Source organism: Nyctibius grandis, chromosome 7 (assembly GCF_013368605.1).
Source record: "Nyctibius grandis isolate bNycGra1 chromosome 7, bNycGra1.pri, whole genome shotgun sequence".
In the NCBI taxonomy this organism is placed as follows: domain Eukaryota; kingdom Metazoa; phylum Chordata; class Aves; order Nyctibiiformes; family Nyctibiidae; genus Nyctibius; species Nyctibius grandis.
Genome location: NC_090664.1, coordinates 1,164,705 through 1,189,689, shown reverse-complemented (window position 1 = coordinate 1,189,689; position 24,985 = coordinate 1,164,705). Strand labels below are relative to the sequence as shown.

At 37.4% G+C, this 24,985-nt stretch overlaps 1 protein-coding gene across 15 annotated transcripts in view; it reads left to right on the top strand.

Moving 5' to 3' along the window:
• Nucleotides 1–24,985, top strand: part of CLASP2 (cytoplasmic linker associated protein 2) — a 145,769-nt gene that overhangs the window by 67,150 nt on the left and 53,634 nt on the right. For all 15 annotated transcript variants that reach the window (XM_068404633.1, XM_068404629.1, XM_068404625.1 and 12 more), the window contains 8 exons: nt 8,042–8,121; nt 13,426–13,518; nt 14,161–14,306; nt 15,596–15,731; nt 18,916–18,986; nt 20,337–20,396; nt 21,549–21,626; nt 22,230–22,397. In XM_068404633.1, the coding sequence (XP_068260734.1) occupies nt 8,042–8,121; nt 13,426–13,518; nt 14,161–14,306; nt 15,596–15,731; nt 18,916–18,986; nt 20,337–20,396; nt 21,549–21,626; nt 22,230–22,397 (832 nt within the window). The remainder of the gene's footprint in view (nt 1–8,041; nt 8,122–13,425; nt 13,519–14,160; nt 14,307–15,595; nt 15,732–18,915; nt 18,987–20,336; nt 20,397–21,548; nt 21,627–22,229; nt 22,398–24,985) is intronic.

Sequence of the window (24,985 nt, the reverse complement as noted above, 5' to 3'; positions counted from 1 at the left end):
ACAGGTGGGATCTTCAGAGAAGTTCTCTAACCCTATCCACTGGCTTTCTAATGTAGGCAGGTAAGGTAAGGAATAGAAGCCGTTATGAAGGTATTTGAAAGTATTTTGCCATTTTGTTCAGTTTGTGCAGCTGTTTCAGCTTGAAAGCCTTTCTTGGTGCTTCATGGACAATGACTTTTGGCCTTGGAGGAGCTGAGGTGGACAAGTCAGTTCAGAATGCATGTCAGTCACGGGGGCTGCACATGACAGAACTCATCTGTCAGTTCTCTTAAAGTGAGCTTTCTAGCAATGGTTTTTCTACTCTGCTAAGTCACTTGGTTATAACTGGAATTGTCTTTCAAGCTTGTTTAAAGTAATGTCAAGGCTTTGTCAGTTAAGGTTCTGCCAAAAAAAAAAGGATTGTTTGGGTTTAGTGTTGTTATCTGATGATTTAAAAATTTATTTTATTTCTGAAACTTATTTCAAAAACTCCGGTGACTTGTGTTGGAACAACTGAATAGGTTTACTGATCCTGATTGTCTGCCCAGTGTCTTTGTCAAAGGCAGTTCAGCTTAAGTCAAAAGCATTTTAGCTTCAGTTAATAAATCATGAACTGCAGGGGCTTAAGAGAGCGGTACATGTTCCTTCTGCTGTTTCTCTCCCTCCTCCTCTGTGCAGGTAATAACTACCATCGGACAGATGTGTTGAGCAACCCAATAAGGTGATTTCCCAATGGTTTCCTCAGGTTTATTTGTGAGGTTTCTCTGGTAGGCAAGGCGTGTGCTTATTTCCACATGGAGTTGTGTTTTTCTCAGAAGACAGACACAAGTCAGCTGGAATTCTGCTCATTAAAATTTTTGTCTAAACTGAGATCACTACAGCTTTTCATGGTTTGGTCTTCCCCTGAGTTTTACTGGCAGAGCTGTGGCAGTTAGGAGCGTGATCTGTTTCTTAACTTGTATAGCAAAGCCAGTAAGTGACGCTAACAGTTACACCAGAATAATTACGCGTTGATTGGTACAATTTATGCTGAGAGTAGAATTTGGTACAAGTTATTGCACTAACGTCACTTTATTTAAATTAGTCTAATTATATCCATCCTAGAGGATTTACCAGTGTAACTATCTAAAAGTAAATCTGCCTCGTTTACGACAAACCACCTTTTCTAATGTTGATCAAAGTGTTTTTGACTGGAACAAGTGCTGCTTCTTTGTTACTCTCAAATGCTTTCCTAACTTAAGCAGGGTCCCTGAAGGCATCTATACTAAGTGACTCCTAGTCACCTGATGAAAGAACACCTTTGTGCTTTATCCGGATACTTGAGACCAAAGAATGGTTCTTTGCTTGTCTTATGGGAGGTTTTTATTCAAGTTTTTCGATAAAAATCCAAAGATCAGTCTTTCAAACATGGAAATAAAAACATTTAGAACATTGATAGAATTCAAGACTGCCAGTGCTTCCTGTATTCTGTTAATATGTCAAGGTGTGTGTATGCAGTATATCAGATTGCTTTAGATGACTCACTAATTTAAAACATGAAGGGAATTTTCAGAGATTTACAATCTTCAGCTACTTTTCCAAACATTTGGTTCATGTTTTACAGAAGCAGAATTGTGAAAAGTGCATGAGAAAAGATGTTATTCTGGGCTGTTTTATTAACTGTAGCAGTAATCTTACGATACCTGGAAAGATAAAGAGGATTTCTTACCGATCTACTGAAATTCAGTCTACATACAGGGCTTTATCAAAATCATAGTCTTAAAATTCACCCTTGCCGTCTGAGAGGTGGTAATTCAGATCATGAAGACCGGTAACTTCCTTTCCCCCACCCCCAACAGATACCTCTTTAAAAGTAAGCTGTCGGTTTTATCAAATAGTAGTAAGGGCTGACCCAAGGATAAATAAGTAGATTTTGCACAGACTTATGAGAGCTACAGGAGATTCAGGAAAAATTCTGATTTCAGAGACTAACAGCAGAACGTGTGTTCAAAGAAAGAACTAAATACGACCTTTGCTACATCTGTCCACTAGGCCTGGGAACAGGATTTGACCGTTGAGCACTGTCTCTGTCCATCGCAAGTGCCGTGCTAAAGAGCGCTGTTCACAAACAGTTGGGTTTTGTGTCGTTGTGTTTGAAAGGGATTCCAAAAATTGTTTGCTGTAATCCATAAGAAGCATCATCCCATTTCTATAACTTACTTGTAGCTCATGGGAGTGCATTTGCTTTTTGTTTGTATCACTACTTCAGATTTTTTTTTTCCCCTCTTGTGTTTAGTGGGATAGGCTGTCCGTTCCACTAGGTTGCCTTTGCACTTGTACTTGCTTGAGTTCATTTTGTTTGAGTGTTGCTCTACTCCCTTCAGCCTATACTTAGGTTTTCAGCAGCTGTACTCTTTAAGCTGCCTGGAGTAACTTTCTTCTCTACCTCCACTAACTTATTTGTATCCCAAGACCTCCATTGCGTTGTGGTAGCACAGTGTTAATATGGCCCTGCGGTGAAGCAGACCAGGGAACTTGCCTCATTGAAACCATTCTTTTTGGCCAGTTTATTTTATTCTTAATTTAGCCACTCCCTGTTGTGGTTTACTATGCAGCTGTACTAGTGCTGGAATGAGGGAGGTCAGTAGATGTGAGTGGGAGTTGCTGGTCAACCTATTATATGAAAAGCTGAATAAGTACTTGAGCTTATACTGTCCCCTTACCCTATGCTGAGCTGAAGCTGCTGTTGCTTCCTAATTTACAGCTGATTGTTTATTGTACTGCAAAACCAAAAGGATAACAGTACTTATTATCTTCCCTTTTTTTTTTTTTTTTTAAAACTCTGGAATGATCTACATCTTCTACTTCTGCTTCAGTGTCTGGTAGATAAGAAGTGAAACTTCTGAGTTAGTTGAGATGTGGATATAACTTTAGGGGATTTTTCTGTTTGTTTCAGAAAAAAACTATAATCCACATCACCTTACTCTAGATGTGTTGCTCAGTAAGGTATTGTTACCTCGTGCAAATAGAGAATTCAGAGGGATAAAAGACATTTGTGTAATGGTACCATTTTCAAAGTTTACTTACCCTTAACTTGTGATGCGCATTGTATCAGAAAATAGTGTTGAGAAAAACTTTTAAGAACAAAAAGTGAAACAAAGTTTTAGCGTTTGTGTTACTCCTGAGTTTCTGTACCAGTCTTGAAATTCCTTTTTTTCACAGGGAAATTTTTGTCCTGAAATGTTCATCAAAAGACCCACAGAAGCAGAAAACACTAAATTTGACTAGTAAAGAGTGGCTACCAAATACAAGTTGAGCTATTTTTATTTTTAGACCAGTGCTTGTGTGTTTTATTAAACAGTTAAGCGTGCTTTGCTTAAACAGTTCTTTGTTTCAAAGCAAAAATGCCAGTCCAGTATCACTCTCATGACGTCTTTCTTCTCCTGTATAGTGTTGTCCCGTTGTTTTGTCATCCCATCATGCACAGCTTTGTAGATATTAGTGGGGAGAGCATGAAGGTGGTAGAGCAAGTGAGCAGTCCACAGTCGTCGTGATATGATGGAAAGATTTCAAATGTTTCTGTCAGAAGAGGGGAAGAATGCAACTGCAGGAATTAATTCCCGGGTGAGAAAACTGATTCTGCAGAAGACTGGGTAGTTGCTTGCATACAGGACTGTTTCTGGTGTTGAGCTATTCACAATGCTGAACTCAAAGCCTTGTGACTGAAAAAAACTTTCTTCGAAAAAAGACTCCTAGGGCCTCACAAAATGTTAGAAATCCTTAAATTTATCTTATGAAGATGTCATTTCTCTTAGTAGCCTGCAGGAAGTGAGGGGTTTGTTTCCGTTGCATCCATCCTCAGCCTCATTGAATTTAAGTTTTAAAAAAAACACCCCACAAAAAAAATCCCACCCACAAGTCCACCATAAAACTCAGAGGTGCTTCAGCTGCTGTAATTTACTTCTGTATCAAGTCTATTTGTTATGTTCAGTAGATTCTCACCAGCTTCCTGAATTGGAACCTGGGCTTGCGGGTCTCTTTGTGAGTCTGTCTAACCAGAGTGCTTGAAGGATAAGAATAAGTCAAGGTTATGAACGAAAACTAACAAATAATGTAGATAAGTGTTTTGTGTGGATTGTTCTCCCTGTCCTAAAGATGCTTTTCTCTTCTGGGTCTCAGCTGAGGGAGGCCCAGCTGGATTCAGTGGGCTGAGTCCAAAGGTAGGGTAATGTAAATTACAGTCATTTAAGAAAAAGCCAGTTGATGAGGCTCTGGATTTTAGTTATCTGCTGAACACTTAAAGATATTAAATGCAGTGAGGTTATAGCCCCTTAGAATTGTTTTATAGTGTTCTTGCCATTAGGAATGCAGTAGTTGAACTTGTCTGTGCTTGGTCAAAGGATTGTGTTCTGTGGGTAAGGTTAAGAACATGCAGTATTCAGTGGAAGGCATTAACACTTGAGAGAGAGATTTCTAAGAAATTTATAATCACAGCTTGGTCTGAGAAGGTAAGCAACAACAAAACAGCTTATCAAAATACGTGTGCTCTGTCAGATATGTCAGTTTTGAGTCTGTAGGCAGTACTGTCTGAAATGGGGATTTTGTAGAGCTCTGCCGTTGCTTTTGCGGAGGAGAGTCAAGCCTTACGAAAGCATGAGAAGTTCTTTGAAGGCGTCTGCATGTGACTATTATGTATCTTGTTAGCATAGTAAAAGACTTTCTCCTGAGTTGGGAAACAGTGGGTTGAGTTCTGTCATTTTTTTGGTTAGTCCCTACAGAAACAGTTACTTGGTAAACAGAGTTGTTAAACATACCTACAAAGAGATCGGGAAGGGAGAGATGGAACAATATTTTTCCATCTTGTGCAGTATCGACTTTGACTTGTATACAATATAAAAAGAAGTCAGTTACTTCACACTTTGTTTTGCTATGCATATGTGATCATGCAGTAGAGGAGGAGAAAGTTTAGTGAAATATTAGTGAATGTGCTTTTGGAGAGACCTTTTCTGAAGTGTCACCTGCCAAAAAACACATAACCTTTTCTGTTACCAGGCAAAGAGGCAAACAAACCATTTTCTGGGAATATTAGTTTTAACAGAAAAGTGATCTGTAGAAGTGAAGTAGTTGTTGAGACTATGGAAGGTGGGAGATGCCGTGTCCCTGGGCTATGTCAAATGGCTTTAAATAGTAGTCAGTCCCTCCTCTTCCTCTCTTTAAAGTCAGAAATTGTTATTCCCTAGGTAAAGGATGTTCTCTTATTGAGTGATATTAAGGTGCTAGAAAATTTCTTAGCTAGTCCATGCAATTTCCTGATTTTAAGTGTGATATTTTAAGGTAGGACTAAAGAAAACAACATCTACTTATTTAGCAAAAGCAACTTCATTCCCTTTTAATATTTATTTTTATAGTGTACAGGAGTGCACTAAGAATACTTAAAATCCAGACATTTTCTATGTTTTTATGTTCATGGCCTATATGTGTCAATTTTTGGTATTTGACTTCTGTGAGTTTATTCCGTTGGCAGAAAATTGGTGAGTGATGGATGGGAATGCAAAGTACTATTTTTCCCTGCTTTAACGGTGCTGTTTAGATATTTATGTAACTGAATAATAATACAGGACTCGTATAAACTGTTAATTGCGGGAGGGGGGTTGCCTCATGTCACAGGATCTCTTCAGTCTTAATGTTTTATCAGGTTGCAAAGAAACATGTAGTATGAGCTTTGTAGAGGTTTACTGTGTTGTGACTAACGCAGTGGGTTAGGTTTGACTAAAACAATTATGATAAGAACAGAAACCTTTTATGAACTGTTGTTTATATAATTGTAAATGTTTTAAAAATTAAGTTCTTTGACCATATGAAAACTCTGTTGTAACCTTTAAAAATTAGGTTTTCTGGTAACCTTTTGGCTACTTAAGTTTTCTTTTCCATTTGCTTTTCCTGAGTATGTGCTACATATTGACTGTGATTATTTTGGTACTATGAGGCTTTCTTAAATGTCAAAGCATTTTGGGAGGAACAAATGAGGTTATGAATTGAGCATCCAGGTGCCTGTTTGTACCACCTAGTTTAGCGTGGTACCCCTGTGCCAAATTATTTCTTTTCAAGGTTTCTCTCCACAAAATTCTGCTCTGACCAGGGCATCCCTCCTGTACACGTTTGTGTGGCAGAAGGGGGTGTCCTGGCTGTAAATGGGATCTTTCCCTCTTCCTTTTCTTGGAAGGTCAGGTACTCATTCACTTTGTGGAAGGGTTTGTTCCCTCTGCTGTCTGGCCAGAGAAGAAATAGGAAGTTACAATTTCTTCTTTCCCTTCTGGCTGCCATTGGCAGTTATGACAGATGGTGTTAAAGATACACATGTAGAAGTGCGTTACGTACAGCATCTCTTTACAACATCCTTGAGCTAAGGCTGTCAAAATCTGTTAGATGTTCCTATATCATACTACAAGCACGATGTCCAAATTTTGCTAGATATCACTTCACTGTTTTTACACCAAGCAGCCACAAAAGCATGCAAGAGGTTCTGCACAGAGAAGCTGAGATCTAAGAAGTTTGCTATCAAATTTGTAGTGGTAGTGGACCCTCATGTTTCCAAACTGCACGAGTATACGAACACAGCAGACATAATTCCCTGCACTGTAAGTAGGAGATCAGGGACTGTAAACCATGAAACGTTTTTTAAGAGTGCAGCCACCAAGATGTTGATTTGTCAAGAAGTCCTAGCTTTTTGTTTGAGTTGGCCACTCAGCCTTAACTGCTTTTTCCTTATGGTTTTTATTTGTTCTGTAGTTAGTAAAATACATGTCTTCTCTGCCTGATACCTCCATTTCAGCTGTGCTCTGCAAGTTAGGGAGGACATTCTGCCATCTGTCCTGTTGGCCTCTGTCTGAAAGAGTTGAGACAAGATCCTTGTTCGTGAATGCTCATTCGCTGTAAGAGGTTTTTTTTTTTCCCCTCTCAAGTAGGAAATGTTCTACTGGGCTGATTATCTCCATGCAGTTAACCTGTCTTGTCATATTATCTGCCCGATTCGATTCTTGAAGATACTCAAGGATTCTGCCAAGCTTCACCTTGTACTTGGAGTTTTAGGCTTGTGGCACAGCCAGGATCTGATGACCTTGTTCTTTAATTTGATAGCAAATTGAGTTCATTCCTTCAAAAAAAGGGCTTTCTTGGTAACCCTAGTATTTGCAAGAAAGTGAAATCCAGGCACTGTTTTCAAATTATTTTCTTTTTTAGAGTTGCCTTAGTTTCTACCCAAGATTTTCATGAAATTTGGCAATCATATGCCAGTGTGAAACCAGCAGTTTACCTGTTAGTATTCTTCCCTGATCCTTCTGCTTGGGATTTGGGGCATCTTTGCCTGTTGCGTGCGAATAGTTCCATCATTTACCTCACACAGAAGTAACTGCCCCACTACTTGCATGGCTGTCACGGAAGCTTTTGGAGAGAAAACATTTTTGGTGTGATAGTTTTTTAGTAACTGTCTGTAAGGTTCTTGGGAGCTTCCTCCAGGTGAGAATACTGGGAAGCATAAGGTAAATGAATCATGTAGGGCTACTATGCAAGATCTGAAAAAAAAACAAACCAAAAACCCTAAAATTCCAGGGCTGATTGCTCGTGGCACATGTGTTAAGGTGAAAATTTATCCTGAGAAGTTCCATTTAATGACAAATAACTCTTGCTTTGGTAAATAATTTGAAACTCTATGCTTTATTTAGGAACATTTCTATTATCAGGATGCAAGTCTCAGAATTCTATGCAAACAGCTACTAGAGGATTGTTATACTAAACATGTTTCCAATTAAACACAAAAATAAAAATAATAAAATGAAAACATTAACTTTGTCAAATTGGAAACAGCTCAGAATTGTTCATCTTTGGAAAAAAAATAGTTCAACTTTTTTCTTATTCATGGTGAAATCAGAGTTCAAGGTCTTACAGTTTTACACATGATGAATGTTCAGGATTCTTCTAAGTTATATTAAATGTTTGAAAATAGGTGTTGTGAAAGATGCTCGTGGCAGTTTGGAAACCCTGATGTACATTACATACTGTTTATCAGGATTTTTCATTTGTTTAGGTTCCTCTAAAGAAGGAGGAGCTGGAGCTGTGGATGAGGATGATTTTATTAAAGCATTTACAGATGTTCCTACTGTACAGGTAAGATATTGTGTATACTCGTGTTTGTTTTCAGAAATAACGCTATTTGCAATACTATGTGTCAGCCTGCTTTTAAAATTCTGTGTTTTTACAGTCTTCTAAGCAAGTGTCATTACTTTTCCTTCTTTGTGCATTTACAATCTCCATGGAAAGCTCTTTACTTTTTCCAGTTAGTTACCAAAAAAACACCTTTCCTACTGTCCTGCTAATTATTATCACATTGTGTTTCAGTTAAAATCCATTATTGCTTTTCTTAATCTTTCCCAGGGAGCTACTGAAAATAATTGTATGTTTTAATTTTAATAAGAAAGATGTCCATAATGTTTGGAAAATTTAGGACTGCATTTTCAAGGGATAATCAAGTAATAATAATAATGCAGGCAAATAACTTAAAAAGCAAGAATTGTCTTTTCAAATGTGCCTGAATTGCAATTGCATGTCTGGCATACATGTCCTCTTCTCTAGCAACACTTCAAAAAAAGGAATCTAGTGCCTTGTTTGAATACTAATGAACCTGTTGGGTTCTGAGTTCTTACTTGAAAGATCAGATTTTAATTTCTGTTCTTTAAGCGTGGGAATTGCACATATTTGGTACTTTCACACAGGTGAGTCTTTTAACATGCTTGTATCTTGCTAGACCTATTTTGAATTAAGTTTTCCTTGAGCAGCTGAGGTGTGGAAGGCAACCAAACATTCAGTAAGCCATGGTTCCCAAACACCAGAAGGATTTTGTATGACTCCCTTTTCTTGATACGTACTTTTGTTCTATTTTTATTTCCCAAGATGATAGTGTAGTTATTTTTTAGATCTCCTTCTGTAGGCAGAAGTACTGTCTGCTTCTATGAAGGAACACTCTATCTCCATGATCCTTGTCACATCAAGGAAGTCTTTGTCTTAACGCTGTAAGAGCTTTATGTTTCTTTGCCTCTCCAAACTGTGTTAAGAATTCTTTGGAGAGCAAAAGCATGGAGCTCCTAATATTATTTATTTCCATTATGTTGAACAGAGCCGTATTCCACAGCACAGAAAATGTGCTGCTTGTAGTTCAGTGCCTTAGTATTTGCAGTCCCAAGCAGAGTTCTCTAATCACTCAAGTTGGTTAATAACATTGCAAGAAGAAAAGTGGGGCAACTGTATGTCGTTGACCAGCACAAGTGATTTTCTGTCTGACTGCTGGGTGACCTAGGAAGGTAGGTCGTTCCTAAACTGCAAGAGGTGGAGGAGAAAGACACGCTTGTCTTCACTAATCGCACCCAAGTTGAGGTGAGGAGGCAGGGGAGAAATGTGTAACTGGCCCCAAAATAACCTGTTTATTTCATGGGTGAGAATGGAAGAAAGACCTGCTGACCAGGGGGAAAAAAAGGGGTTTTTTTTTAGTATCCTGCTGTCCAACTTCATACTTCTGGCTGTGAACAGTCTCTGATCTTTCCAAAAAAAGGCACCATGTTAATTACTAAGGAAGAGAGAAGTTTCTGTACTAGACCTTCTGAAGAAAGAATGTTTTTGACCTGTAACTTGCCAAGTTGTTCTAAAAGCAAAGGAAACTTGTTAGACAGAATGGGGAGGGGGAGTTGTTTGTACATTATTGGGCCCATTCCTGTGTCTTTCTATTTTCATTACATTTGTGGGTTTCAGTAGCGGCTTCGTTGAAAGGAAGGAAGGGAACTATGTTATGGAAAACCAGATCCAATTCTCAATCAAGATTAAGTACATCTGGATTAATCAAATAAATTGAGATTACTTACGGTGTGTGTATGTTTAACTCATTCCTAAAAGCCTCCAGTGGTGAATCTGCCTTGCCAGTAACCTGTTCCAATGACTGCTCATGGTTAATTTTTTTTAGGAATATCATATTGTTTACTCATCCAGTCTGTAATCCCCATATTGGAAATACTTTCCATCTGTATAGATATTACTCTTATTTGTGTTTGAGCTTTTAATTTTTCTGTCTTCGATGTTGCACTTACCTTTAATGATGTGTGTGTGTGTTGCCCTCTAATGGATAACAGCAGTTTATGAGGAAGATGGGTGATTTTGGGATGTGGTCTGATGGATCTGTGTGCCAAAAAGAGAAGGACTGTGGTGAGAGGATTGTGCTTTCATATTTAAGATTACAACCATAATGTTTTTAGACTCTGTTTATTTGCGTTTGCTTAAATTGAAGAAAATTCTGTGTTCAGGTTTTTAGGAGTAACTCCCATTAATAGCTAAAATTTGTTTCCAAACAAATGTGTTTGTTTTATAAAAGTCTGATGTGGGAACTTATGAACAAAAAAATGTGTTATGTCATTGACTGAATACAGAATTTCATCTTGGCCTTCTAAAAGCGTAATGAATCAAGGGCAGGGAGAAAAGAAATGATTAAAATATTACCTTTTATTCCTCTGAAACTAGCGTAGGTATGGATAACCTTGACAACTTGGGTCTTTTCAGTGGAATTACAGTTTTAAATTCATGAGAAGATAAAATTAAGCCATTTATTAAACTCCTCATTACAATGCTAATTCAAATAGTAGAAATTGCATAGATCCAATTCTGTTTGTGCCAGGTAATTAACGAAAAAATTGAATTCTTTGCCTAGGCATGCAAGTAGGGTGGACATAAACCCGTTGTACATGTTACGTCTGTTGTCTAGCATGTTTTAATCCTGTAGCAGTAACTGCAGCACATGGTCTCTGATAACACAGAGGCTGACAACAAAAAATGTCCTGTTTTTCAGGATCTACTCAATGAGACAGCTTATAAAAGGTATTTGTACCTTGACCAGAACATCAGACTACATTTCAAGTGTGCACTAAGCAGATCTCAGCTGCCACCAAAAGGCGTGATCCTGCTTCCCTTGTTGTTCCACGTCTTTGTGATGATAAGTTGGCATAGGCTGCTGAGTTGGCAGATCAGTTTTTGCCTTTCCTCTTGTAGGGTTAGCTTTTTGTATGTTAAAGCCCTGAACTGGGAAGGAGACAGGGCAAGGTGGGTGATGGTAAAGAGGGAGCCTCAGGAGGTTGAATCGTGTCACGAATTCTGATGGCATTAGGGTCACCGTAATATGAAATTGCATCTTTAGTTAACCAGTGACTACTCCCTTCCACATTTAGAAGGAAAGTAAGAATTTTCTTTGATAATGGAAATTTAATTTGATAAAAATGCTTGCTGAGACACACGTAATATTTGTTCTTAATACAATGGTACCTATAGAATTAGAGTACATTAGCGTGGTGTAACAAGTAGTATATGCTACAAGTATATTAAACTCACATTCAGTTTTGTGGGCAGTGGAGTAGAAAGTCTGTTATGCTTGGACCCACTGTTTTCATTAAATCATTACTCTTTTAAAATAAGTTGTGCATCAGATGCTTATTGACTCCTAATGAAGAAGAAAACAGTAATCATGAGGAATAGCTTTTTGGTTTTTATGGATGCAGTCATGTCCGCTGTGTAGAACTGCAAAGCTGCTTCCACAGCGTAGCCTGGAAAAGCTTACACAGCTCTGTGGTAATAAAAATCTCAGTTTTGTTGGTAAAGCATATTCAGAAATTGTTTTCTGCATGATAGTGAAGCTGACCTAGGTGTACTAATTTGCCTGTTTCTGGAGTGATTCCTACCCTGTTTATCCTACAAACTAGATATGCAGATGTTTTAAGATGGATGTTTTCCACCTCCTCCATATTGCAGCATGAAATATAGAGGCTTCCATAATCATGTTCTGTTAAAGCATTGGAACAAAAGTAGATTTCAATAGAGTCAAGGTCCCATATCTACTGTAAGTTAAATTCATTTTATATGCTCAGGAAATTGGGAAACTAGACTGTGTTTGGAATAACTCTTGTAGTAATTTCAAGTTGCCCAGGAAAAGAAGATATTTTGTAGAAAATATGTGGTCAGCTTAATTGTAGAACAGAAGAAAGATGTTCCTAAATCTTTTTACATAAAGTAAAAGATACATATATACATGCAGAACAGTGTGTTCAAGAGACCAGTGTCAGAGCTCTTGAGCAGTTCATGCAAAGCAAGGTGTCCTGCCCACTGGTCCTCGTTTCCTCTACATGCTCTGTGCTCTTGCACATACAACAATTATGTCTTGGACTTAAATAAATAATGAGGGAGCACCAGGCACTACTATTTAGGGGCTATGTAAGTTGTCAGTCAGCTTTCACTCTAGAAGGGTACGAGTTTCCTTGAAGTCCTGAATCATATCTGCCAGCCCCATGTGGATGTCTTGGACGTGTCTCAGATGGCACCAGGTGCCTGTGTATGGGCAACTGTGTTTTGCCCAATGTGTTCATGTAAACAAATTTTGATCCAAAAAATTGGAAATCTTAGTTAAAAATATGTGTTTGAAAAAGCTGTAGCCAGATCAAGTTTCTAGTTAGTAACTTGCTTCGTATCCTCTTCAACTTGTTCTCAGTCTGGGGGAAAAAAAAACCCCAACCTTAAATTCTGCATATGCAGTGGAAGCAGAAAGGAGCATCCTGTGGCTTACATCCAGGAGAATAGAAGGGAAGTCAGTTTATTTCTGCTGTTAATAATATATTTTCATAACTAGGGTTTTTAAATTTTCTTCTTTAGAAATCCACTGTTGTATGTGTACAGTGCATTAATTCATGTATTGCCAAATAGTGACTGATGCATGACTAGATTGATCAGGCTTCAGCTTCACTGGAGTTAGCGTGTAGCGAGAACTGTGACTGGAGGCAGCTCCTTACATTTATTGACTGACTGCATGAGTTAATAAATGATAGGCTTGTAGTAGTAATACATATAGAAGCTATTGAAGCTTTTAATTTATTTTTTCAGACAAATTTTTATGTCAGTGTTGACTAGCAGGGCAGTTAGGTCCTCACAGAACCACACACTCTTGTAATGCAGAAGAAAGTCCCTGCCCCAAAAGAGTTGAGTCAGCTTAAAATCTGTTGGTTGAGTTTCATTGTAATAGTGAGTATGAAAATGAAATTGAATTGCAATGATATTGCAGCAGATTATCCAAAACCTCTGCTCCTGTTTTATTTTTTTAAAGGAGTTAATGAAATTCTGGATATGATTAGCTGTTCACAAAGGTGAAAGGTGAAATCTTGAGGAAAATGTTGATTCTTCAGCTTTTCTTTTAATGTATATTCGCAACTCGGTGATATCCTCCAAGATTTGCCTTAAAATACTCGTTTATACCTCTCATATGGTTCTCTGGAACTTTTGGGGCAAGATTTTCAGAATTATAATTGTATTTTCAGTCTTCTCAAGCTATTTTCCTTCATCAGATTACCTGAGATATTAACAATATAAATTTTCTGGTTTTTTTTAATGCTTCAGATCTACTCTAGTCGAGAACTTGAAGAAACGTTGAACAAAATCAGGGAAATTCTCTCAGATGACAAACATGATTGGGATCAACGAACTAATGCGGTAAACTTTTTATCTGGTTTCAGTTTTGGGTGGGTGTATTTCATAAAGCACGGGCAGCTAGATATTTTGAAATGTATTTTCTTCAGGTAATTAGACTCCAGATAATGAAAGAAATTTTCATTTTAGTTTTTAAATCTTTAATTTTTGTATACCAAATAAATTTAAGCAAGTATTTTAGAAAGGGCCAAAATACATTTTTGACGACATTTAAGTGGAAGCTTTTCTAAAAGCCATCGTATATGTTTCAGTTGGCACTTACGCAAAATTACATATTTTGCAGGTAAACTGCTAGCATTAGTACCTCTTATGTGTGACTATAAGTCTCACTTGCAGGATTAAAATGTTTGTGTGTATATAGCATTTATATTTTTTTATCAGGTTTATGGCATCTTAGTGTTTGGAAACAGGTATGTGAACAGAATTCTGTATTTGTATGTTTGCAGACTGGGATCTGAGACTTTTTAGCTCTAGAATTTACGTAGTAGAGTTTTTTTTACAATTTTTTAAATTACTGCCATATATTTCAAGATGATGCTTTGCTTTAAAGACATGCCTACGTACATTTTTGCAATGAAGTTGTTACTTTTTTATTTTGAAATGCGTATTGGTAGTGTCCTAAACTAAATGCCTTAAACTTTTTAGCTGAAGAAAGTTCGGTCGTTGCTCATTGCTGGAGCTGCACAGTATGATGGATTTTTCCAGCATTTACGGCTGTTGGATGGTGCTTTCAAGCTGTCGGCCAAGGATCTCCGATCCCAGGTGGTTAGAGAAGCGTGCATTACTGTAGCGTAAGTACAGCTTCTGTGCACTTGTGTATGTTGCTAGATTTTAGTGTGAATTTGACTTAAAGATGCTTTATCAGTGTTGCAGGAAAGATGATCTTGCTGGACTGCTGTCCACTGTAACTGATAGAGAGTCAAGTCACGATATGAAGCCATAGAGAAAAAGAAACATTTGAAGGAATTTGTTCTTTTAGGTGATATATGTAGTTGATAATCCTGTGACAGATTGTATGTGAAGAAGAGGTTACCATCATTACACTGAGTACTTGGTGTAAGTTAATACAAACTGCTGTACGTACTTCTGTAGTATTGGGGGCTGGTCTTAGGAGCACTCATGCTTGGGTGATTGGCACAGGAGTTTACTGTGACTACTTGTAATAACAAAGCGAGCTGCCCTGTGGTGTTTTGAGCCCTTCTGCTTGGCTGTTGAATTGTCTGAGATGCAATTTATAAAGATAAAACTCAAGTGAAAGCTTCAGTAAAACATTTTTGTACATTTTGATGTATGGAAACAAAATCGTACATTTTGAGGTAATATCTTTCATGTCCATGATAATTTTAGAAGCTGTGACTAAACAGAAATAAGATCTCCATCCTCATCATCTTGGGGACTTTGATTAAATTCAAGGTGGAGGCAAAACCCCTTATTTTACACCAGAGCAGTCTTTCCCACTTCTATGTTTTCCATGGCTTTTTTTTTCCTCTGTAAAAGCGTTAATGTAACCACTGATTTTCAGCGGCCATGTGGAACAGATACACCCCAAGAATTCAGCCTTGCTGTTCTGCTCTCCTGATTGAACCGACCATGGGGACCTGTTGGAGCATCCAACTGTCCTTGCCAGGGAAATTCAGGCTTTCAGAAAAGAATGCTAACCTTCCCTAACGTGAAGTCGGGAGTAGTGTAAAAGTGCTGTGTAAATGTCCTCATCCTGCATTCAAAGGAAAAGTCTTGAACAATAAATCTAAAATCTCATGGAAATTATATACTCTCCAAGTGTGTTAAAAAGCAGAAATACTGTGACATTTTATGGGGATGTGAGAATTTTAGCCTTTCAAATTGTGGTATTTGTTTTTCATTATGAAATCAAGTTATTAGTGTTCAACCTCTTAATGTCTCTGCTAAGTAAATGTTCCACAAATCCTGCATTTCTAATGAGGCAAGGACTTGGAAATAATGAAATTAAGAAATTCTGTTGTTTGGAAAGATAAATCTTTAAAATGTACAATGAACTTCGTTATTTTAAGGCTAAGAAATTAATTTTTGTTAACAAGTTTTATTTCTTTTTCCTAAATAGCCATCTTTCAACTGTTTTGGGAAACAAGTTTGACCATGGCGCTGAAGCTATTGTGCCTACTCTTTTTAATCTGGTTCCCAACAGCGCCAAAGTGATGGCAACTTCTGGGTGCGCAGCCATTAGGTTCATTATTCGGGTAGGTGTTCCTCTCTTACTTTGCTTGCTAGGAATATTCAGGTAGTGGCTTTTACCACTATATTCTGAAATACAGGATTATAAATCATTCTTTCATGGAGAAGTAATTTTTCTCAGAGATGAACAAATATTATTTATCGTTGAAACCGATCAGCAGCGTTACCATCATAAAGATGGAGGAATAGGTATGAAAAGCAAGTCTGTTTTCATGATTTTTTCATAATGTGTTAATTCTAAAAAGTCAAGTGTGTTTCAAAGGTTAAGTTCATTTAACTGCCTTTTTGGAGAAGACAAAGTTAAGCTAGTATTTAAGAAGCTAGTAAGAATTTTTCAAAAACAAAACAAAACTATTTCTTTTCACACAAAAAATACATATTAAAAAAAATTGGTACTGTGGAGTTAATGGTAAAACGTTGAAGAGGCTGGACATAGGTGGATCAGTTCAGAAAGCACAAGTTCATGGGAAAAAAGTCCAATAGAGATTTTAATCCTTGGGTTTAAGAACTTTCTAAGCCAAGTCCTTAAAACTACAGTATACAGAAGAGGGGAATGCTGTATACTAGCTGTTTTTTTTATTGTCTGTTCCTTAAGCATCTGCTACTAACTAGTGTCCGAGGCAAGACACTTAGCTAGGTTTTTGGGACTTGTACTGATACTTCTGTGTTTCAAACAGAAGTGGGAGGTTGCCTGTAGTTTCTACATTAAAAGCAGCGGTGTTCTTAATGGTAGGCACTTACTGCTATTCACTGTGATCTCATCCGTGGTTTTAATTTTGTGAGTTGTTGGAAACCTAAGTGGTTTAGTCACTCACACCTTTTATTGCCATCCTCAGTTTGTTTTGGAATCTGTACTTATTCTGTCTAACCATGCATCTGAGAATGTGCTCTGAGACTCAGCACTTAGGCTAAGAACCGTTGGCATTTTTTCCCCAGACTCTTACAATGTACTGTGAGATGCCTAATGGCACAGAGTTGAGAGTGGAGGAAAGAATACACCTTACACAGGATGATTGAAGTTGTAAGAGAAGAATGCCATTTGCAGTAGTATTAGACGAGCTCAGGCATGTAAGAAACTAACCCTGTCGTGTTGTTTACAGGAGCCAAATCAAGCATCAGAAAAGCAGCGTGGAATAGAAATTCACAGATTGTATTAAGTTGGCTTTATTGGTTCAGTTCAGTTGGAGACAAGCCTACACATCGGCAATAGCTGCCCTGATTTTGTTTAAATTTCTGTTATTCTTAGCTGTAATTTAACATACTAGATTGGAGGCATGGAAAATCCTATGAGAAAATCCTATCCGTAGTGTTCAGATACCCAAACAATAAATGGCTCATGCAAGGTGTTCTGACAGAAAATTCAGGTTTCAGTGAAAAAAGAAATAAATATCAAACAAAGTGCAGCCCCACACTCCTTTGGACTTCTATCCTTTGGACTAAATGAGAGTTGGTCAGTGAGTGTGTGATCAGTTGAATATTTAGAGCCTGAGCCATTACAGCTTTTGGAGTCAGTGTTTTGCTCAAAAACTCCTGCCAGAATCCACTGACAGCCAGTTCAGATCCTGGTGCTTTAGTATCTAATTGCTGTGAGAGTAAGTCTACATAAAAAGAATAAGGCTGTATTATATCAGTGATCTTGAAGAGCTACATCTCGCCATGTCTCTTTCTTGGATTTCATATTTCTTCTCCAGGTAGTTCTTATACTGTTGTCTGATTTCCTTCTTGACTTTTAGTAAATCAGAAAATTAAAAAAAAAATGAGGAGGGTGTGTCATCATGAGATGGCATGATGGCAGAAAATCTTTTCCAGAGGGAGGCAGGATTCAGGCTGAGCAGTTGAGCTGCAAGGTGGATTGGGAGGAAGGAAACAAGTATCATTACAGCTTCAAAGGGGTAGCAGATGAAATGTGGCTCTTAAAGCCGAATGAAAACAAGCCTGAGGCTTTGATTCCTTTGCAAAGCACTTTCTCGAAATTACAATGTCAATAGCTCCAAAGACTTGGAACATACAGGTTTTTGAATCTGTAAAAACGTTTTATGCTTTCCCCTGATATTGTTTATTGTTCCCTTTCTGGCAGTCAAGTGCCACTTTTCAATTTGAAAACTATGCAAAACACAAACAAAACCCCTAAAACCCTGTTCAAAAGTATATCAGTATGAACAAATGCAACTGTAAGGCTCTTCCAGATTTTTGGATTAATTCCCTCCCAGTTCTGAAGTTGGCAGTGCTCTGAGAGCTGATAATTATCTCTCTGCTGTTTTGGTGATTTGTCTGTTTATATCCTGCAACAATAACCTAAGGATAAAGTATGACACTTGAGATACTAAGAATTGTTCAGTACTGTACTTTTGAAGCAGTTTTTTTATAGGCTACAGTTTCACACTGTGTTGGGGACTGTTTTAGAAGTTATTTGTTTAATCAAGAAAGGAATAAAGAAATGAACTGAAAATGGGTTTGTTGTAGCATATTACTCTTATTTGGAATTAAAATGTTAATACTTTGTGCCTACAATTAGTTAAGATAAGCTGAAGTGAGACTGCTTTAATTCTGAATTAAAGTATTGCACTTGGATTTAATGTAGTTTATCTTATCCAGTTTAAATGGCAGGTCAAGGGTTTTCTTCTCCCATGAGGATGTTAGGTGTTTCCATATGGATTATATACATAAGCCTGCTTATATTACATGTCATACTTTTATTATTTTATTGACATATTTTGCATTAAAAGGAATTTGATCATAGTAGCACTAATCTTATTGACTGATCCCTAAAAGAGTGCCCATAGTTTCAGATTGATCTGCTTTTTGCTTCATAACTCTGATTTTTAAGACTACTGTATCTATTGCTTTTTTTTCTGTGGCAAAGCTAAAATAACATCAGCTTACAACTCCTTTGGGGAGACACATTTGAACCTTCATATATGACTTCTGACAGCTAAATACAGCATGTCGTTTTGTGATTGTTGATGGCATTGGAAGTGCTTTTTGCTTGACATTTTGGAAAAAAATAGGTTTAATCAATTGCCATGCCAGCAGCAGTCCCTTATTTAATAGTATTCTACATTTAACTTCAGTAAGCGTTTTATATGATTGTGATTTTTATTATGTTGCTAATTCTGTTTGACTTAATTAGTACAGTACAAATTCAAGAATGCTTTTGTGATTAACTGCTTTGTCTTTTTTTTTCTTCAGCATACCCATGTGCCACGACTCATACCTTTAATAACAAGCAACTGTACCTCAAAATCAGTTGCAGTTAGAAGGTGAGTACGTTATAAACAGCAAATTATTAAAGCTGTTGCTTTTTAAAATATGATGATCATATGTTGAAAATAAAGAGATTTGAAGATTTATGGCAGGAGGACTTAGTAACTTTTGTGTAATGCAGTTTGAATGTGTGGAGCTAGGCTGTCTGATGCTGTGCCCAAAATAAGTAACCTACCACGCTGGGGGCTGTGGGATTGAGACAGTGGCTGCTGCCTTAGGACGTGGTGGATCAATGTGTTGTCGTGTTTAACAACTGAGGTGCATCTTCAGCATGTATTATCTCAACCCAGATTATACTGACTTATCACAACTTCTGGTTTGACTGCAAACCAATTCACAGGGCTTCAGTGCCTCCACGTACCACGGCTTTGCTGAGGAACATTAGACTGTAGGTGACTTTGGTACTGCAGTTTACAATCCAGTGAGCGTCAGTGAAGGTGTCCAAAATTGCATTGTTTTCATACTGACTTCATTCCTTTGGAAAGACAAAGGAAAACGAGAACAGTTATAATAGTGAAAAGCCTTTTAGGGTTTCTTGCTCTGTCTTGTAGGATTTGGGCAGAATAAAAATGAAATCTGCCCCTCCAGAACAGGTCAAAGATGCAAAATAACCAGAAAAAGTAATAGACAGTAGAGTCCACTACCTTTCTGAAGATTTATCTACACCTTCCTAGTCCGTGTCGCTTTGCTTTGTTCACCAAGATCTAGCTGCAGATATATTTTGAAGTATGGCTTTTGCTAATGGCTGTCTGCTAAATTGTCAAGAATTCTGAATTAATAATGAATAAGGTTACATAACTAACTTTGTCCAGTGCCAGCAAATCTTTAGGAGTGCTTTCTGTATGCAGAGCCCTGTACTAATGGTCTCATGTTTTCCTTTATGCTACATACTCAGCAATGACAGGTGAAAGGATGGGAGTAGTGTTTGGGACAGAAGTACTCTGCCGTAGAAACATTACGTTGTGACTTAATAGCTGAATTTTTAAATTATTGTTTGTTTTTTTAAATATTAGGTTTTTATAGTTTGTACAATTTTTAAACTTTATTGATTTTTATCTATTATTTTGGGGCTAATAAAACTAACGTAGCATATGTGTAATAACATGACATAGTTACTTGAACCACATCTATTTTTTTGAAGTTTAGGATTAGTTAGCCTGCATGTTTGCTTTCTATACAGAATAACTTAATTTTGCAATAAGGCGACCAATGTCCTTATTTGACTGATAAATGTACTTCTATTTTATGTATTTGTTTCCCTTGGGGAAAGAATAAAGCTAATGTTTATTCTGCAAGCACATTAGAGAAATGAGTATTAATTATAACTCTTTGTTCTGTCTTTTTAGGCGCTCCTTTGAATTTTTAGACCTGTTGTTACAAGAGTGGCAAACACATTCATTGGAAAGGTATGGGCCAGTGTACTTTTTCCCCAAGAATAAAATGCTAATGAATTTTAAGACAGAAACCTTTTCATTTAATCCTTTAATTGGATTATGTTGTTCAGTGTTGGCCAACCTTTCTAGCACAGCAGATCACATGGCTCATTCAAGGGCCAGGGAGAAGGAGAGCTGTATGTTCCAGCCTTGACTTCGTGTTGCCTCCTCTCCATACCCTCTGCCTCTTCTCCTATACCACATCTGAGCAATGCATACCATGCTTTCTCAGAGTTTCACTTATATCATGTATCCTGTGCAGCAAAGATGCTCAGGTGAGCGTGTCTTTTATCCTGAAGGGAGGAAATTTGTGTGTTCACCATAAAAGAGAGCAAGTGGGATTAGGCTGGAAGACTTTTTCTGGTAATGGTTAAGAGCATGCTGTAGCTTCTCCGGGTGGATAGGAAAATAGTACATGCATCAGCTCTGCAGAATGTATACTGTAAGCACAGAGTAAGAGCAAAGGGACTACAGGGTCTCCAGAGAGGGCTCTGAAAAGCTCATCCAGCTCTATAGTCACCTTTCAACCCCTCAAGGTGCTCCTGAGAAAGGGAGCAACGAGGAGATCACTTGATCTATGTCAGAGTGTGTATGTGTGTATTTAAAAATAAAAAAACAAAGCAACGCCCCAGCTGCCTCCTCAAAAAAAGAAAAACCAAACCCCCAACATACCTTGAATTAAAATCTGTTTATCATCACAATTTTTCGTTGTTCTGATGGGCACTTTGCTATTCTTCAAGCATGTGTTGAAGTTCAGAACTCGCACACCAGAAGCTTTCAGAAGTGAATTCCAGGAAAGCAAACTTACTAATCTTAACTTTTTCCTTTTTCTTACCATTAATATAGATGGGGAAATAGTTTTGCCATTTCAGGAAAGTAGGTGTCTTTAAAAAGGTATTTTTAAATAACTTTTTAAGTGTGATAGGTGGATGTATGTCTGAAAAGTAGATTATAATTCTTTTAGATAGAAGGAGGAATCTTAAGCATTTGTTTACTTCATATCTTAGAAAGAACTACTATCTCAGCTGTTTTTTACTTAGAGAAATGTTAATTAAAGTGTAAAACTTCACTACTTAAAACAGAATTTGGAGTAGCAAAATAGCATGAAGAATGTCTTTCTTCTAGGCATGCAGCTGTCTTGGTTGAAACAATCAAGAAGGGCATTCATGATGCTGATGCAGAAGCAAGAGTGGAGGCAAGAAAGTGAGTTTTGACTGCATTTTGCTCTGAAAAATTGTATGTTTTACATGAATGATAGAACGCTCTAATCGGAGGTGAGCAGCTAACTGTAGCTGAAGGAGAGGACACAAGTTAGGTTGAAAATAGATGTTTCTGTTCTTTAAGTCCTGAATTAATATCTAGTTTCTTTTGCAAAAGACATTTTGAAAGTTGAGGCAATTAATACTGTTGTGCAGCATTTGAGGATTCTACTGAAACAGGGACCACAAAGGTTGATATTGCTGCATAATCATTCTCTTTTTTCCCTGATTAAGTCACTAAACAAGTGCAGCACTTTGACTAGTGAGTAGTCCAGAAAAGAATTTCTCTTGCTTCCCCACAGAGTCGGTAAGTGAATGTGAGAATTTCAGAGGACAGACTAAGTTATTTTGAAAAGATTAATTCAGTAACGTAGCTGGTTTCTTTTACGCTTTGATGAGCAATATTGTATGCATTACATATTTTCAGTCTGAGTTCCTTTCCCTCCCATCCCTGATTCATTCTGTAATCTTTACTTCTTGACTCCACACGTTGAAGAAAATACAGAGCAATTACAAGTGGTAATGTGGTTATTCTCTTATTTTGCAGGGCTTATCTGGGTCTTAGAAATCACTTTCCTAGTGAAGCCGAGACTCTCTACAATTCTCTTGAGCCACCCTATCAAAGAAGCCTCCAGACCTACTTGAAGAATTCTGGCAGTATAACATCTCTCCCTCAGTCAGACAGGTCATCCTCCAGCTCACAGGAGAGCCTCAAGTAAGGGTCACTTAACTGTTTCTCCAAATGGGCCAGACTTCAGTGGTGTACAAAAAAGCTGCAATTAGATTTTGTCGCTTTTAATTTTTTTTTTAATAAGAAATCTTTTCTCTTGTTTTGCTATATGACAGTATTACCCTAGCAAGGTGAAAAGTCAGGACAGTCAGTAACTGGATTTTAGCTGGCTATTCTTATTCATATATTTTTTCCTTAGCAGCCCTTGTTACACCAAAATATCTTCAAGGTTCACATCTTGATGTCTAGCACTCTGGTGAATAAGTCTAGAAAAGAAATTATGGTGTTACCCCCTTTTTATCCCTTTTCACGGGGAAGTATGAGAAAGAGACATTGACAGTGAGATTCATTCAGATCAGAGATAATTATTTTTCCTGTCTTCACAGTATTGAATATGTATTAGCAGTATTTTGCAGCTATGCTAATTACTAGAGAGTGAGTCTGTGCTGCAGGCAGTGGTGTATTAAAATGTATAGACAGTCTTGAGCTGAATAGATTAAAGTTTGCTTAGGTACCAATAGCAAAAGAAATCTACTGCCTTTTTAGTAGAAATGTAAAATAGTATTAGTAGCATGTTGTGGTTTTTTCCTTTAAATTCTAGACAGCTTCCTCAAAGTATTTAAACCTGTTAAGATTTCAATTCAGATGCTTCATTTCCAAAGCCAGAGAACTTGTCTGCTCACCTCTGACTTGAAAACAAAGACTACTTCCAGCATATTGGAAGTTATTTTTTTTCTCTTTTTTTGGCTGCTGCCTTAAATACCAGAGGCTTTCCCTCTTCTATGTCAAATCTTATCTTTCCCATGATACTTTTATTTAAAAATTTTTTTTTATAATTACTTGTCTATAATGTAGCCTATTGCTAACACTTCATTTTCCACAAACATTTATTCAAAGATTAATTACTCATTTAAATTAATCTGTATTCCTTATCTGAAAATCAGAGTGCTCTTAATGCATTACTAGCAAGAAAATGTTAAAAACTAAATTACAGAGAAATTAGAATCTTAAAATACTTTTAAATGTTCAAGTAAGTGACACTTCCTCTATTGCAAGATGTGTAAGTACTACAGTACAGAAAGGGAGGAGTAAAATAAGGGAGGGATGAAGAGAAGAGATCATGATATTGGAAATTAATTAATCTTCAATTGATATTTCACTAATTTTGCATTTAGATGCATGTTGTTTTCTCTGTGTTACCCAAAATGATATTTCTGGCTTCTAATATAGATGCTGAGTTCTCCCTGTGTAGACTAACTTAGTAAATATGGGTATGGTTTTCCTAAAAGTCTGATCCTCCATGATTTTTGACCCTCTGAACGTATAGCTCTTACAGATCATTGATCAAAAATGGTTTTAAGAAGGATGGTGGAATGAGAGAACTGGGGTGACTTGTGCCTACCTATATGGAACTGTTGAAATGTCAGTCTCAATGTATAGTGCAAGTGCTGAACTTGTAATAGTTCTCTTGGCCTTCTGTTTGGAGCAACTTGTAAGGCCAGGATGCACCCAGGAGCTCTGCCTGGGCCTCCTCGACTGACTTACAGCAAAATGCCTCCAAAACACTAGTTAGTAACATCAGAAAAGTAGGTATTATTCATAATCAGCTGCAAATACATCATCTTCTGTGAGGAGTTAGGTAGCAATGTTGACCTCTAGATTGTCATTCAGCACCTGAGCTAACAACTCAGATGAATACACAATATTATGCATCTCTTTTTGCTCTGCGTTTTGGTTTAAAATTAGAAAGGGATTATTTTAACTAAAGCTGAGACTCTAGACTCAGGTTGTAATTTGACTGTTAATGAAATAGTCAACTATTTCGGCAAATACCAGCCTTCCCAGATGGATGAACATTTAGGTGGCTAGGTATGAATCAATGAATAAAGTATCATGCTGCCTTCTACTAGTCTTCTCTTTTCCCTGCTCCCTCTGGCTGCATTTTGCCCTCCTGAACCAGTCAGGAGGAAAGGCTCACAGTTAAACTTGAGTAGACAGAAAGGTTTTGCTTCAGCAACTACTCATTTTTGCAGCAAGAGCAAAGGGAAATGTAGAGAAAGCATAGAGGAAAAGACACGGGTTTTTTCTCCTTTCATAAATTGTGGGATCCTCTAACATTCGAACAGGGGAAATTCAGTATAACTGCTTGGAAGTTCCAGCATTTTCCTTTTTAATTTGTAACTCAGTTCTTGGGAGATGTAGGACTCGAGGAGGCTTATGAATTGTACACCTGTTTTCCTTGTTACTGCAGACACCATGTCATATAATTTCTTTCATAAATCAAGCTTTGTGTGTAGCTCCCACTATTATTGTTTGATGGCTGATGTACGAGATCAGCTGTGTGGTTAAAACCTTGTACTGACAACCTTAAATGTTCCTGTGCCCAAGTCTGGAGTGCCTGATCTTTGTGTGTAGCGAAGTGTGCCTGTTGGTAACCACAGGATTAATGCTTTGTGATGAAGATGTAATTTTATAAAATACAAAAGGTAAGATGATCATGTTTTCTTCACCATCCTGTATTTAATGAGTTTATCTAAAATATGCTGAGAAAGTTGCAGAGGAGAGAACAACAG